General features: G+C 43.7%; 1 protein-coding gene across 2 annotated transcripts in view; it reads right to left on the reverse strand.

Annotated features, from left to right (window-relative positions):
• Window positions 1-237: 237 nt before the first annotated feature.
• Window positions 238-16,528, reverse strand: part of SDHAF4 (succinate dehydrogenase complex assembly factor 4) — a 41,211-nt gene continuing 24,920 nt past the window's right edge. For both annotated transcript variants that reach the window (XM_077289952.1, XM_077289953.1), the window contains exons 2-3: window positions 10,641-10,793; window positions 238-1,335 (exon numbers count right to left, since the gene is read on the reverse strand). In XM_077289952.1, the coding sequence (XP_077146067.1) occupies window positions 1,226-1,335; window positions 10,641-10,793 (263 nt within the window). In that variant the 3' untranslated portion in view covers window positions 238-1,225. The remainder of the gene's footprint in view (window positions 1,336-10,640; window positions 10,794-16,528) is intronic.

Consider the following 16,528-nt stretch of genomic DNA (forward strand, 5'->3'; position numbering starts at 1 on the left):
TCAAAAGACAAAAAAAAATATTCTACAAGTGGCACCTTTATTGGCTATAGCTAAAAAGTGACAAAAAGCGCACAATAGGGCAGGACCCGGGCGATAAACGCAGATAGTATGGCATTGCTCACCTGGCTGGCTTGTGTCAGGCACAGCTCCTGTGCAGATATAGATACCAGCAGTAAATGCAATATAAGAAAGGGATATGCAGATAATTCTGGCCAAGAAATCCACAGGCGATGAGGGTGTTGGACAAAGAGCAGTTTTATTAATCTACGTGGTTCATTGTGGAACAAACTCCCTTCATCAGGAAAACAAAAATGCAATGCTAATCAGAAGAATAGTAAAACAAAATATTTCAAGTGGATGAAAACGTTGCACAATTTCATTTGACTTCTAATACAAGTGCTAGAGACAATTTACAGTAACTTGCAATTTTCTGCAGACATCATGAATCCATAAACCCGGCCAGTTCACATATTACAAGGCATTTTTTTTTTGTATGAATTAGCACTGGACAGTGCTTTTTTCACCATTCTGCAGGAGTTTAAAGGGGTTATCTGGTCTTCTCATAATATGCTACAGTCTACCTACATGACTGCAAACTTCAGAATCCTGACAGTGTGGTGCGCATGATGTCAGAATTCACAACTATTGGCAATGAGAGTGGGCAATCACATGACTGTAAGTATGTATGCGCTTTTCATACTTCCAGCCACTCTCCAACTAGACGTGCTCCGCTTCTATCATTACAAGGGAATTGTGAGAAGTCTGGAATGTCTAGTCTGCAAGTGACAAGATGCATACTGGCGATCACATGACCCACTCACCGGCAATTCAGGGGAATCTGCACCGCATGTTATCAGAATTCAGAAGTCTGCAGTAGTGTAGAATGACTGCAACCTTTTTATCAGATGACCGGGCAACCCCTTCAAAAAGTCGGCGCAAGAAATCAGCTGATCACTAGAATAGCTTTTTTTTGCCAAACGGGTTATTGGAAGTTCACATAATGCATCTCCAAGTCAGCAGCCCCAAAACGTAGGTTGTATAGTTGCTGACTGGCCAGTAATGCTCTATTCACAGGCCCTGTTTGGAGACACAATGTTACATCTCACATTTAACTACAATTTATTGCAATCGATACATTTCTCCCAAGGTTATTTCTTCTTAGTACTGGAGCAGGAACTCATCTATTCACAACAGGCAGGAAACATTCACCGCTTTCCCAGTGCTACTAAAAGTCTATACATCTCCCCTTCCTCTCCCAGTCTCCATAGCGCGTTGGTTCTGGTCCCCTCGGGCCACCTTTCTCCTTTGTAATAGGGTTGATATCGTTCGGGAATCCTACAACAGTATAAAAAAACAAACCAAATTAGTGTTCTTGGTCAATGAAGATGCAAAATATGCAGAACTCCAAGTATAATATCTGTATTATCAAATAATTATACCAAAAAAGAAAGATATATATCTTGGTAGCGTGTTAGCCAGTGGATAGAAAAATATTTAGAATTGAGAGTCCTCAGTGGTTGATACCTTTTAATGGCTAACTGTAGTCTCGAAAGCTTGCAATTTGTTGTCCACTACTGTACAATTTTTGTTTTAACCCCTTTATGACAAGTGACGGACATAACATGGCATAAGCGGGTGTCATTTCCCACACCATGACATGCAATGTCTGTCATGACTTTAACCCTTTAACCCCCAAGGGTGGTTTGCATGTTAACGACCGGGCCAATTTTTACAATTCTGACCACTGTCCCTTTATGAGGTTATAACTCTGGAACGCTTCAACAGATCCCGGTGATTCTGACATTGTTTTCTTGTGACATAATGTAGTTCATGATAGTGGTAAAATTTCTTTGATATTATTTGCGTTTATTTGTGAAAAAAATAGAAATTTGGCGAAAATTTTGAAAATTTTCACAATTTTCTAACTTTGAATTTTGATGCCTTTAAATCACAGAGATATGTTACACAAAATGCTTAACCCTTTCGCGACATGCGCCGTACATGTACAGCGCATGTCGGGTCCCCTGCTTTGATGTGCGCTCCGGCGGTGAGCGCACATCAAAGTCGCGACATGTCAGCTGTTTTGTACAGCTGACATGTGCGCGCAATAGCGGCGGGTGAAATCGCTATTCACCCGCCGCTATTAACCTGTTAAATGCCGCTGTCAAATGCAGACAGCGGCATTTAACTACCGCATCCGGCCGGGCGGCCGGAAAAGATGTCATCGCCGACCCCCGTCACATGATCGGGGGTCGGCGATGCATCAGGAAGGTAACCATAGAGGTCCTTGAGACCTCTATGGTTACTGATGCCGGCCTGCTGTGAGCGCCCCCCTGTGGTCGGCGCACACAGCACACCTGCATTTCAGCTACATAACAGCGATCTGATGATCGCTGTTATGTAGCAGAGCCGATCGGGCTGTGCCTGCTTCTAGCCTCCCTTGGAGGCTACTGAAGCATGGCAAAAGTGAAAAAAAAAAGTTTTTAAAAATGTGAAAAAAATATTAAAAATATAAAAGTTTAAATCACCCCCCTTTCGCCCCATCCTAAATAAAACAATAAAAAAACAAAACAAACCTACACATATTTGGTATCGCCGCGTTCAGAATCGCCCGATCTATCAATTAAAAAAAAGCATTAACCTGATCGCTAAACAGCGTAGCGAGAAAAAAAATCCGAAACGCCAGAATTACGTTTTTTTGGTCGCCGCGACATTGCGTTAAAATGCAATAACGGGCGATCAAAAGAACGTATCTGCGCCGAAATGGTATCATTAAAAACATCAGCTCGGCACGCAAAAAATAAGCCCTCACCCGACCCCAGATCACGAAAATTGGAGACGCTACGGGTATCGGAAAATTGCACTTTTTTTTTTTTTTTTTTTTTTTTTTTTTAAGCAAAGTTTGGAATTTTTTTTCACCACCTGGATAAAAAATAACCTAGACATGTTAGGTGTCTATGAACTCGTAATGACCTAGAGAATCATAATGGCAGGTCAGTTTTAGCATTTAGTGAACCTAGCAAAAAAACCAAACAAAAAACAAGTGTGGGATTGCACTTTTTTGCAAGTTCACCGCACTTGGAATTTTTTTCCTGTTTTCTAGTACATGACATGGTAAAACCAATGATGTCGTTCAAAAGTACAACTCGTCCCGCAAAAAATAAGCCCTCACATGGCCATATTGACGAAAAAATAAAAAAGTTATGGCTCTGGGAAGGAGGGGAGCGAAAAACGAAAACACAAAAACGAAAAAGGGCCGCGACTTGAAGGGGTTAATAAGTAACATTTCCCACATGTCTACTTTACATCAGTACAATCTTGGAAGCTAAATTTTTTTTGTTAGGGCGTTATAAGGGTTAAAAGTTGACCAGCAATTTCTCATTTTCAGAACACCATTTTTTTTTTTTTTTTCTAGGGACCACATCACATTTGAAGTCACTTTGAGGGGTCTATATGATAGAAAATACCAAAAAGTGACACCATTGCAACATGAAGGTGCTCAAAATCACATTTAAGAAGTTTATTAACCCTTCAGGTGCTTCACAGGAATTTTTGGAATGTTTAAAAAAAAAATGAACATTTAATTTTTTCCACAAAAAAATTATTTCAGATCCAATTTGTTTTATTTTACCAAGGGTAATAGGAGAAATTGGACCCCAAAAGTTGTTGTACAATTTGTCCTGATTAGGCTGATACCCAATATGTGGGGGTAAACCACTGTTTGGGCGCATGGCAGAGCTCGGAAGGGAAGGAGCACCATTTGACTTTTTCAACGCAGAATTGGTTGGAATTGAGATCAGACGCCATGTCGTGTTTGGAGAGCCCCTGATGTGCCTAAACAGTGGAAACTCCCCACAAGTGACATCATTTTGGACACTAGACCACCTAAGGAACTTATCTAGATGTGTGGTGAGTACTTTGAACCCTCAAGTGCTTCACAGAAGTTTATAATGTAGAGCCGTAAAAATACAAACTCATATTTTTTTCACAAACATAATATTTTGCCCCAATTTTTTATTTTCCCAAGGGTAACAGGAGAAATTGGACTTCAGAAGTTGTTGTGCAATTTGTTCTGAGTACGCTGATACCCCATATGTGGGGGTAAACCACTGTTTGGGCGCATGGCAGAGCTCAGAAGGGAAGGAGCACCATTTGACTTTTTCAACACAGAATTGGCTGGAATTGAGATCAGACGCCATGTCGTGTTTGGAGAGCCCCTGAGATGCCTAAACGCTGATACCCCATATGTGGGGGGGACCACCGTTTGGGCATATGGCAGAGCTCGGAAGGGAAGGAGCGCCATTTTGGAATGCAGACTTTGATGGATTGTCTGCGGGTGTCACATTGCGTTTGCAGAGCCCCTGATGTACCTAAACAGTAGAAACCCACCACAAGTGACCCCATATTGGAAACTAGACCCCCCCAAGGAACTTATCTAGATGTGTTGTGAGAGCTTTGAACCCCCAAGTGTTTCACTAAAGTTTATAACGCAGAGCCGTAAAAATAAAAAAATCATTTTTTTCTCACAAAAATGATTTTTTAGCCCCCAGTTTTGTATTTTCCCAAGGGTAACAGGAGAAATTGGACCCCAAAAGTTGTTGTCCAATTTGTCCTGAGTACGCCGATACCCCATATGTGGGAGAAAACTACTGTTTGGGCACACGTCCGGGGCTCGGAAGGGAAGATGTGGCGTTTTGGAATGCAGATTTTGATGGAATGGTCTGCGGGCATCATGTTGCGTTTGCAGAGCCCCTGATGTACCTTAACAGTGGAAACCCCCCACAAGTGACCCCATATTGGAACGTAGACCCCCCAAGGAATTTATCTAGATGTGTTGTGAGAACTTTGAACCCCCAAGTGTTACACTACACTTTATAACGCAGAGCCGTGAAAATAAAAAATCACTTTTTTCCCAGAAATGATTTTTTAGCCCCCAGATTTTTATTTTCCCAAGTTAGACAGCAAAAGTTGTTGTCCAATTTGTCCTGAGTACGCTGATACCCCTATGTTTGGGCGCACGTCGGGGTTCAGAAGGGAAGAAGTGGCATTTTGGAATGCAGACTTTGATGGAATGGTCTGCAGGCGTCACATTGCGTTTGCAGAGCCCCCGATGTGCCTAAACAGTGGAACCCCCAATTCTAACTCCAACCCTAACCCTAACCCACCCCTAACCCTAATCCCAATCCTAACCACACCCCTAACCCCAACCCTAATCCCAACCCTAACCATAACCCTGACCGCACCCCTAACCCAACCACACCCCTAAGCCTAATCCCAACCCCAACACACCCCTAACCCCAACATACCCCTAACCCTAATCACAACCCTAACCTTAATCACACCCCTAACCCTGACACACCCCTAACCCAACCGTAAACGTAATCCAAACCCTAACCCCACCTCTAGCCCCAATCCTAACTTTAGCCCCAACCCTAACTTTAGCACCAAACCAAACCAAACCAAATGGAAATAAATACATTTTATTTTATTATTTTTCCCTAACTAAGGCGGTGATAAAGGGGGGTTTGATTTACTATTTATAGCGGGTTTTTATAGCGGGTTTTTATGTTTGGCAGCTGTCACATACTAAAAGATGCTTTTTATTGCAAAAAATAGTTTTTGCGTCACCACATTTTGAGAGCTATAATTTTTCCATATTTTGGTCCACAGAGTCATGTGACGTCTTGTTTTTTTGCGGGACGAGTTAAAGTTTTTATTGGTACCATTTTCGGGCACATGACATTTTTTGATCGCTTTTTATTCCGATTTTTGTTAGGCAAAATGAACAAAAACCAGCAATTCATGAATTTCTTTGGGGGGGGGGGCGTTTATACCTTTCCGCGTTTGGTAAAATTGATAAGGCGGTTTTATTCTTCGGGTTAGTACGATTACAGCGATACCTCATTTATATCTTTTTTATGTTTTGGCGCTTCTATACAATAAAAACTATTTTATATAAAAAATAATTATTTTTTCATTGCTTTATTCTGAGAGCTATAACTTTTTTTTTTTTTTTGTCGCTGATGACGCTGTATGGCGGCTCGTTTTTTGTGAGACAAGATGACGTTTTCAGCCTCACCATGTTTATATATCCTTCTTTTTGATCGCGTGTTATTCAACTTTTTGTTCGGCAGTATGATAAGGCATTGCCTCACTTTTTATTTTTTTACGGTGTTCAATGAAGGGATTAACTAGTGGCACAGTGTTATAGGTCGGGTTGTTACGAACACGGCGATACTAAATACATTGCGTTGTTCTGACGGTCTCAGGGAAGCACGCAGGGAGTCCCCACCCTGCGTGATGCTTCCCTATGCCACCCGAACGCTGCGATCATGTTTGATCGCAGTGTTCCAGGGGTTAATGTGGCGGGAGCGGTCCGTGACCACTCCTGGCACATAGTGACGGATGTCAGCTGTGATAATCAGCTGAAACTCGTCCGTGATCGGCCACTCTGCCCCCGCTAGCGCAGCTAATCGCCTATGACGTACTATCCCGTCCATGAGAATTAAGTCTCAGGTCACATGGACGGGATAGTACGTCCAATGGCAGAAAGGGGTTAAACGGTCACTGCCTGTAAAAACGCAGTGATAGTGACAGCTGTCAGCACGGAACTAACAGCTGAGCGGCATGGGAAGAGGTGTGGGGACCCATACTGTCGGTCCCCGCACTCAGGGCTCTGTGATTGGCCAGTCAATCTGACTGACTAATCACACAGTAGATGTTGAAATATCAGCACCTCCCGCATGATCACAGCAGGAGCTCGGCGCTGCTAATGGCTAAGCTCCTTCACTAACAGCCAGGGACTGTTCCAGCACCACCCCTGGCTACTTAATCCTCTAAATCAGGGGTGGGGAACCTCAGGCCCCAGGGCCATTTACAGCCCTCAATGAACTTTTATCAGGCCCCCGAGCAGATTCTCAGGGACCGCATTCTTGGGCAGGGAGCTGTATTTTGATTACAACAAGCTCATTAATTTCTTCATGCTCTGTTAGCACACACACAGTGTTCACTACTAAACACTGAAGGGCATGCAATGAAAGATTACGTCCTGAAACCAGTGCCAGAGCCAGGATGCACTTTGTGGGCGGAGTTTGTACGACCCCGAAGGATGGTATAAATATCCAAATGGCCTTGGTAGAAAAAAAGATTCCCCACCCCTGCTCTAAATGCTGCAATTGAGAGCGATCGCAACATTTAGCAGGCAGGCAGAGGAAGGGAGCTTCTTCAGATCAGCGCCTTATTGTTGATGTGGTGACCTGGGGTTGACATGACAACCCCCGGGTCACCAAGCTACAGAAAGCTGCTTAGACCATGCTCAAATCATTGTTTAAGAGACTTTCTGTACAGGTATAATTCATTGCAATGCATTGTACCTGTTATCAAAGTGAAAAAAGTGAAAGTCCCATAGAGGGCCTAAGTAAAAAAAAAACAAAAAAAAACTGTAACAATATATTTTTCAAAATATTAATTACAAAATAATAAATATTACACAAATTAATACACATTTTTATGTAAAAATAAAAAAGTACACATACAGTGAAGGAAATTATTATTTGATCCTTTGCTGATTTTGTAAGTTTGCCCAATAAAAAAATTGGGGCTAAGAGAACATTTATTTGTGGGAAAAATTGTATTTTCTATTTTCAGGGCTCTACGTTATAAACTTTTGTGAAGCACCTGGGGGTTCAAGGTGCTCACCGGATTCTGAGATACATTCATTGAGGGGTTTAATTTCCAAAATGGGGTCACTTGTTGAGGGGTTTCCAACAAGTAGGCGAGGATGGGTGGAGAGATGGGGCAGCCCAAGGAACCAGCGCAGGTGGGGAGATGAAGCAGCCTGATGGAGAAGCGCGGGTGAGGAGCTGGAGCAGCGTGAGGAGCCAGCGGGGGTGGGGAGCTGGAGTAGCGTGAGGAACCAGCGCGGGTGGGGAGCTGGAGCAGCACAAGGAGCCAGCGCAGGTGGGGAGCTGGAGCAGCGCGAGGAGCCAGCGCGGGTGGGGAGCTGGACCAGCGCAAGGAGCCAGCGTGGGTGGGGAGCTGGACCAGTGCAAGGAGTCAGCGCGGGTGGGGAGCTGGAGCAGCACGAGGAGCCAGCGCAGGTGGGGAGCTGGAGCAGAACGAGGAGCCAGGGTGGGTGGGGAGCTGGAGGAGACAGCGCGGGTGGGGAGCTGGAGCAGCACGAGGAGCCAGCGCGGGTGGGGAGCTGGAGCAGAATGAGGAGCCAGGGTGGGTGGGGAGCTGGAGGAGACAGCGCGGGTGGGGAGCTGGAGCAGCACAAGGAGCCAGCGCGGGTGGGGAGCTGGAGCAGAACGAGGAGCCAGGGTGGGTGGGGAGCTGGAGGAGACAGCGCGGGTGGGGAGCTGGAGCAGCACGAGGAGCCAGCGCAGGTGGGGAGCTGGAGCAAAACGAGGAGCCAGGGTGGGTGGGGAGCTGGAGGAGACAGCGCGGGTGGGGAGCTGGAGCAGCACGAGGAGCCAGCGCGGGTGGGGAGCTGGAGCAGAATGAGGAGCCAGGGTGGGTGGGGAGCTGGAGGAGACAGCGCGAGTGGGGAGCTGGAGCAGCACGAGGAGCCAGCGCGGGTGGGGAGCTGGAGCAGAACGAGGAGCCAGGGTGGGTGGGGAGCTGGAGGAGACAGCGCGGGTGGGGAGCTGGAGCAGCACGAGGAGCCAGCGCGGGTGGGGAGCTGGAGCAGAACGAGGGGGCCAGGGTGGGTGGGGAGCTGGAGGAGCCAGTGCGGGTGGGGAGATGGAGCAGCACGAGGAGCCAGCATGGGTGAGGAGATGGAGCAGCACGAGGAACCAGCGAGAGTGGGGAGATGGAGCAGCACGAGGAGCCAGCACGGGTGGGGAGATGGAGCAGCACGAGGAACCAGCGTGGATGGGGAGATGGAGCAGCGTAAAGAACCAGGGTGGATGGGGACACATAAATGTCTTTTCTTGTTATTTTAAAACGTTTTAAGATTTTCCAAAGTTATTTTTACTGCTTGGATACAATATAGTTTTCATTAACTGAATGTAGTCATTTCTGCACAGGGAGAATCGCAGACATGTTACATCTGCTGTATGGTAATATGCCCTTATATTGAATACCAAATTGACACAATACACATAGGTATTACTTGTAGATGCTCATTTCATCCTTTATCCAGCATTCTCGGAGCTGAACCTTGCTGCCTGTGACATGGAGCCTCATGAGCCGCTGACATTGAAGCTTACTAGTAGGGTATCAGAATATCTGACCAGCGACATGCAGACACTGGGACTTCATGGCACACAGAATGACCAAGGGTGAAGCTAATTATTCCACCTTATTATTATTATTAATCTATGGTAGGTAAGTAAATGCCTCGGTGGTGTGAACTAAACGTGCACGTGCCCGGCATCCTGCCAAGGAGCGGATGAAGGATGTATTCTCCTTGAAATGGATGCTGAATAATTAAGGAAGGTCAATCTGATGAGACTACGGCTGTGCTTCTCTCTAAGAAACCCATGAAGATGTAGCCAGACTGCTAGCTTTCCTTCATATCCCGAGGAGCTTTGTCACTTCTAAACTGTACATGTCGACCACTGGAAGACACGGGATCGACCGAGAGTTTATAGTGAAGAATTGCAGAAGCCCCCAGGAGGCGAGAGACCCCATGACATATCCCCCATTATAACACGCCTGTTTCTCGCATGCAACTTCTAAATTGGATTTTAGAAGAGGCCGAACTTCTGTCCTGAGCAAGGCACCAGCCAGTACCACCATGTCCTGTAGGGTTATTTGCCCCGGCATCAAATGCCATGTGTATTCCATCTACTGACTACAAGCATTTCTTTCCTATTTTACATACACTGGGCAGGCCACTGGAGGACTTGTCCTTCATTACGATAGCCTTGTAGTTATGCTTTCAAAAATTAAAGGAAATCTGTCACCAGGTTTTGCTATTCCATCTGAGAGTGGCATGATATAGGGGCACTAACCTTGATTCCAGTTCTGTGAATAGTGAGCTCTGTAAGATCCCACCCTCAGCACTGATTGGCAGCTTTCTAGATCCCTAGTGATTATCTCCTGCTGATAAAACTACGATTTCATCAAAACTACACTAAGCAGCCCAGTGAGTGACAGATCAGTGGAATTAGAGTCTCTGCCTCTACATCATGCTGCTCTCAGAATAGGTGGCAAAACCCTGGTGTCAGATTCCATTTAATAGTTCTCCACTGCACCCTGGTGACCCTACCTGTGACCTCCAAATGCTGTAGTTGGCACCCAGGGGATTTTTGTATTAACCCCGGCCAGTGTTGCCATCTGTCCAGATATTCCAGGACAGTCCATAAAAATAGAGAAATTTTGTGCCCTGTTGGTAAAAAGATGAAGGCGTCCGTGATATTTGTGAAGCTGAATAAGCCTATACAGATTCTTTTAACTGTAATTGTCATCATGTTAGAGTTTACTGTGAATGCAGCTAACGTCTCCATATCAGAATTGTGGGCTGCAGACACGGATCACTGATAATCAGAGTGATTTATTATGGTTTTACAATGTGTCCGGAAAAAATATTGTCTGTCCTTGATTTTCTGATGAGTAGTGCAAAAAAAAAAGTCAAGTTGGCAACCCCTGGCACGTTGTGTAGCGTAATGTGTAATTATTGCCGCACTCACTTTCTAGCGGTTCTTTTTCTTTTGCAGTCTGTTCAGTCTCATCGAATCGCCCTTGAGGAGTCTTTGATTTCTTTAGAGGGGTCTTTGTTGAGCTGTTACTTTGGGTCGAGCTATTGCTTACTGCTCTTAACCACCTCAATTTTCCAGCACATTCTATAACAAACACAAGAGGTTAAAATTCATTTTGTATTGTTTGTTTGCTCGATGAGATCATTATCACTATAATTCTATGATTATTCACTTTCCCATCTCAGACAATTATAACATTTTCGCCATTTTTTAACGTATAACTCTCAATTAGTGACTTTATTTACGCAAAATTTAACCAACGATTTACGCCTTGTTTAACCCCTTAGTAACAGAGCCAATTTTGTACTTAATGATCAAGCCAATTTTTACAATTCTGACCACTGTCACTTTATGAGGTTACAGCTCTAGAACGCTTCAACGGATCCCGCTGATTCTGAGACTGTTTTTTCATGACATATTGTACTTCATGTTAGTGGTAAAATTTCTTCGACATGACTTGTGTTCATTTATGAAAAAATGGAAATTTGCAAAAATTTTGCAATTTTTAAACTTTTATTTTTGTGCCCTTAAATCAAGGAGTCATATCACACAAAATAGTTAATAAATCACATTTCCCACATGTCTACTTTACATCACCACAATTTTGGAAACATATTTTTTTGTGAGGAAGATATAAGGGTTAAAAGTTGGCCAGTGATTTCTCATTTTTCCAACAAAATTTACAAAACCATTTTTTTAGGGACCACCTCACATTTGAAGTTAGTTTGGCATATATATGACAGAAAATACCCAAAAGTGACACCATTCTAAAAACCGCACCCCTCAAGGTGCGCAAAACCACATTCGATATCTTTATTAACCCTTCAGGTGATTCACGAGAACTAAAGCAATATGGAAGGAAAAAAATAACATTTAACTTTTTTCACAAAAAAATTTACTTTAGACCCAAACTTTTTTGTTTTCACAAGGATAACAAGAGAAAATGGACCACAACATTTTTTGTGCAATTTCTCCAGGGTACGCAGATAGCCCATATATGGGGGAAAGCCACTGTTTGGGCGAATGGCAGAGGCCCAGCCCTAATCCAACTATAACCCTAACCCTAGCTCTAGCCTCAACCCTAACCCTAGCCCCAGTCCTAACCCTAGCCCCAACCCTAACCGAAAAATGGAAAGAAATACATTTTTTTTAATTTTATTATTTTTACCTAACTAAGGGGGTGATAAAATGTGGTTTGATTTACTTTTTTTTTTGATCACCGTGATCAAAATGAACCAATAGGAAAAATCTATTGTTGCCAGGTGCTGGCCAGCAGATCTCATTTTTTTCATGGAAGAAGATGCCGGGGGACACCGGAGATACCGGGGGGGGGGGGGCTCGGGGGACCCCATTTCTCTTTCCTCTGGTATGCTAGATCATAGCAGGAGGAGACAGAAAGAAATGGGTAATCAAACCTTTTTTTTTTTTTTTTGCAGTCGCCGTTATTTGGTGAATAACGATGATCGCAACACTGGGGATGGTAAGACAACCCAAACCATGTTCTTTGGGGTCTCAGCTACCACCGAGACCATGGAGATTTTCCAACTCTGGGGGGCGCTATAACCTTATTTCTCAGCGCCGTTAAAAAGTGGCGCCGAGGAATGAGTACCTTTAACTGCCGCCATTAAAAGGTGTATCGGCGATCGTTAAGGGCTTATTTTCTATTTTTTAGACCAGTATGACCTTTCCAGATGTTTTAAGCCAATTCATCAAATGTGACTTTTAAAGACGCTGCAAAATTTGGTACAAATATACTCCAATTATGCGGTTCTCAAAGCCGCGTCGGGTGTTGAGGTGCAGCAGCCATTCAATGACAACAGTTATTGTACATACTGTATGTCATGTTCTAATCTACCCATTTAGTCGGATAGGGCAGCAGCATCCATCTGCCACATGTTGGACGCTATATTGTATCCTTCTCATAATTGTATCTCAATGCCAATAGCAAGCAGTTTTTATCTAAAACCTGGCCATATGTGGATCTACAAAGTATCAGTATTGGTTTATTTCATAGAATACAGATGTACTGCAATTTGGATGAACACCGCTACCATCAGGGTGATCAAGAAATGACCATGGTCAGGACTTCTCAATATGGCACCCACCTATAAAAGACGACACAGGAGCTTAGTCCACAGATTGTAGGATGCTGTGCCAAAAAACAGAGTGCTTGCCCGTGGTACTGCACATTTTTTTCAAGTCAAACCTATTCTTAATGTTTCTCTTCTAAAATCTGTGCAGCGCATCACAAAACCTGAACAATAAACAGTAAAATGCGCATGCATACGAAATATTGGCTGCACTGCGATTGCATGGTACATGCCCTGGTAGGCCACGCTGCTGTTTATGTACATCGCTGCAGTGATGACGTCACGTCCCTCAGTCATGTGGTCACAGCAGCCAAACACTGGCCCCAGCGAGCTTCTGCACATTCACTTCAAGGTCCCGATTCATCATTGCGGTTTCTCCAGTTTTAAGGAGTGATTTGAGTAGCCTAAAAGGGGTTGTCTGATACCTATAATACCCTTTATAAATATCTACCTTTATGTCCTGATCACTTTTGTAATTTGCTTTATTATACAATTTCCTAACATTTTCCCTATTCTGCTAATCCAGGGATTTGAAACCCAAACACAAACAGGGCCAACATTACAAGCTTGGATCAAGTCAATGGCAAAACGTGATATTTTTTTTTTTTTAAATGTCTACAAATGAGGATGTTTTTCCTTATCAAATATCATGATGAACCTTTTCAAATGGAATAAAACTTAAAGGCTTTTCCCATGAACAAAGTACATTTCAATTAATAGATACTAGTTGGCCCCTGCAAAATGTTCGCACATTGGTTGTCGGGGGCGCAGGCAATTTCAGGAAGATCAATCTGGTCAAATGTTAATGTATTTAATGAGATGATGAACACAGAGAGGTATTTATATATGTAGATTGGCAATACAATAAATTGGTTTGATAAGTAGAGGCTAAAAAAAAGTCTTGAGGTTGTGGTACCACCTGCAGGTTATTGTTTTTTTCTGCAGGTTTCTGAAAATGAATGTTTAACCCCTTCATGGCCTTGGGATTTTCCGTTTTTCCGTGTTCGTTTTTCGCTCCTTCCCAGAGCCATAACTTTTTTTCCGTCAATATGTCCATGTGAGGTTTTTTTTTTGCAAAACAAGTTGTACTTTTGAATGACATCATTGGTTTTAGCATGTCGTGTACTACAAAACGAGAAACAAATTCCAAGTGCGGTGAAATTGCAAAAAAAGTGCAGTCCCACACTTGTTTTTTGTTTGGCTTTTTTGCTAGGTTCACTAAATGCTAATGCTGACCTGCAATTATGATTCTCCAAAAATTGACTAGATTATTTTTTATCTAAGTGGTGAAAAAAAAATTCCAAACTTTGCTAAAAAAAAAAAAAAAAATTGTCCCATTTTCCGATACCCGTAGCGTCTCCATTTTTCATGATCTGGGGTCGGTTGAGGGCTTATTTTTTGCGTGCCGAGCTGGCGTTTTTAATTATACCATTTTGGTGCAGATACGTTCTTTTGATCGCCCGTTATTGCATTTTAATCCAATGTCGCGGCGACCAAAAAAACGTAATTCTGGCGTTTCGAATTTTTTTCTCGCTACGTTGTTCAGCGATCATGTTAATGCTTTTTTTTATTGATAGATCGGGCGATTCTGAACGCGGCAATACGAAATATGTGTAGGTTTGATTTTTTTTTTATTGATTTATTTTGAATGGGGTGAAAGGGGGGTGATTTAAACTTTTATATTTTTTTTATTTTTTTCAAATTTTTTTTTTTTTTTACTTTTGCCATGCTTCAATAGCCTCCATAGGAGGCTAGAAGCTGGCACAACTCGATCGCCTCTGCTACATAGCAGCGATCATCAGATCGCTGCTATGCAGCAGAAATGCAGGTGTGCTATGAGCGCCGACCACAGGGTGACGCTAACAGCTACCGGGGATCAGTAACCATAGAGGTCTCAAGGACCACTATGGTTACTATACAGAAGCATCGCTGACCCCCGATCATGTGACGGGGGTCAGCGATGCGCTCATTTCCGGCCGCCCGGCCGGAAGCGCCGGTTAAATGCCGCTGTCAGCGTTTGACAGCGGCATTTAACTAGTTAATAGCGGCGGGTGAATCACGATTTCACCCGCCGCTATTGCGGGCACATGTCAGCTGTTCAAAACAGCTGACATGTCCCGGCTTTGATGCGGGCTCACCGACGGGATAGTACATCCGAGGGCAGAAAGGGGTTAAACTGTATTGATCAAATCGTGAAAGTGTGGTTTGTTTGTGTCTTTTCTTGCTGAAGAGGGCAAGTTTACCTTTCAAATGGTGTATTATTTGTGTGTGGGGGGCAAAATAATCACCAAAAAAGCAGTGTATGTTTACAAATGTGTTTGCATACAGTGGGGCAAAAAAGTATTTAGTCAGTCAGCAATAGTGCAAGTTCCACCACTTAAAAAGATGAGAGGCGTCTGTAATTTACATCATAGGTAGACCTCAACTATGGGAGACAAACTGAGACAAAAAAAATCCAGAAAATCACATTGTCTGTTTTTTTAATCATTTTATTTGCATATTATGGTGGAAAATAAGTATTTGGTCAGAAACAAACAATCAAGATTTCTGGCTCTCACAGACCTGTAACTTCTTCTTTAAGAGTCTCCTCTTTCCTCCACTCATTACCTGTAGTGATGGCACCTGTTTAAACTTGTTATCAGTATAAAAAGACACCTGTGCACACCCTCAAACAGTCTGACTCCAAACTCCACTATGGTGAAGACCAAAGAGCTGTCAAAGGACACCAGAAACAAAATTGTAGCCCTGCACCAGGCTGGGAAGACTGAATCTGCAATAGCCAACCAGCTTGGAGTGAAGAAATCAACAGTGGGAGCAATAATTAGAAAATGGAAGACATTCAAGACCACTGATAATCTCCCTCGATCTGGGGCTCCACGCAAAATCCCACCCCGTGGGGTCAGAATGATCACAAGAACGGTGAGCAAAAATCCCAGAACCATGCGGGGGGACCTAGTGAATGAACTGCAGAGAGCTGGGACCAATGTAACAAGGCCTACCATAAGTAACACACTACGCCACCATGGACTCAGATCCTGCAGTGCCAGACGTGTCCCACTGCTTAAGCCAGTACATGTCCGGGCCCGTCTGAAGTTTGCTAGAGAGCATTTGGATGATCCAGAGGAGTTTTGGGAGAATGTCCTATGGTCTGATGAAACCAAACTGGAACTGTTTGGTAGAAACACAACTTGTCGTGTTTGGAGGAAAAAGAATACTGAGTTGCATCCATCAAACACCATACCTACTGTAAAGCATGGTGGTGGAAACATCATGCTTTGGGGCTGTTTCTCTGCAAAGGGGCCAGGACGACTGATCCGGGTACATGAAAGAATGAATGGGGCCATGTATTGTGAGATTTTGAGTGCAAACCTCCTTCCATCAGCAAGGGCATTGAAGATGAAACGTGGCTGGGTCTTTCAACATGACAATGATCCAAAGCACACCGTCAGGGCAACGAAGGAGTGGCTTCGTAAGAAGCATTTCAAGGTCCTGGAGTGGCCTAGCCAGTCTCCAGATCTCAACCCTATAGAAAATCTTTGGAGGGAGTTGAAAGTCCGTGTTGCCAAGCGAAAAGCCAAAAACATCACTGCTCTAGAGGAGATCTGCATGGAGGAATGGGCCAACATACCAACAACAGTGTGTGGCAACCTTGTGAAGACTTACAGAAAACGTTTGACCTCTGTCATTGCCAACAAAGGATATATTACAAAGTATTGAGATGAAATTTTG

This window comes from Ranitomeya variabilis, chromosome 2 (genome assembly GCF_051348905.1).
Source record: "Ranitomeya variabilis isolate aRanVar5 chromosome 2, aRanVar5.hap1, whole genome shotgun sequence".
Taxonomy (NCBI): Eukaryota; Metazoa; Chordata; class Amphibia; order Anura; family Dendrobatidae; genus Ranitomeya; species Ranitomeya variabilis.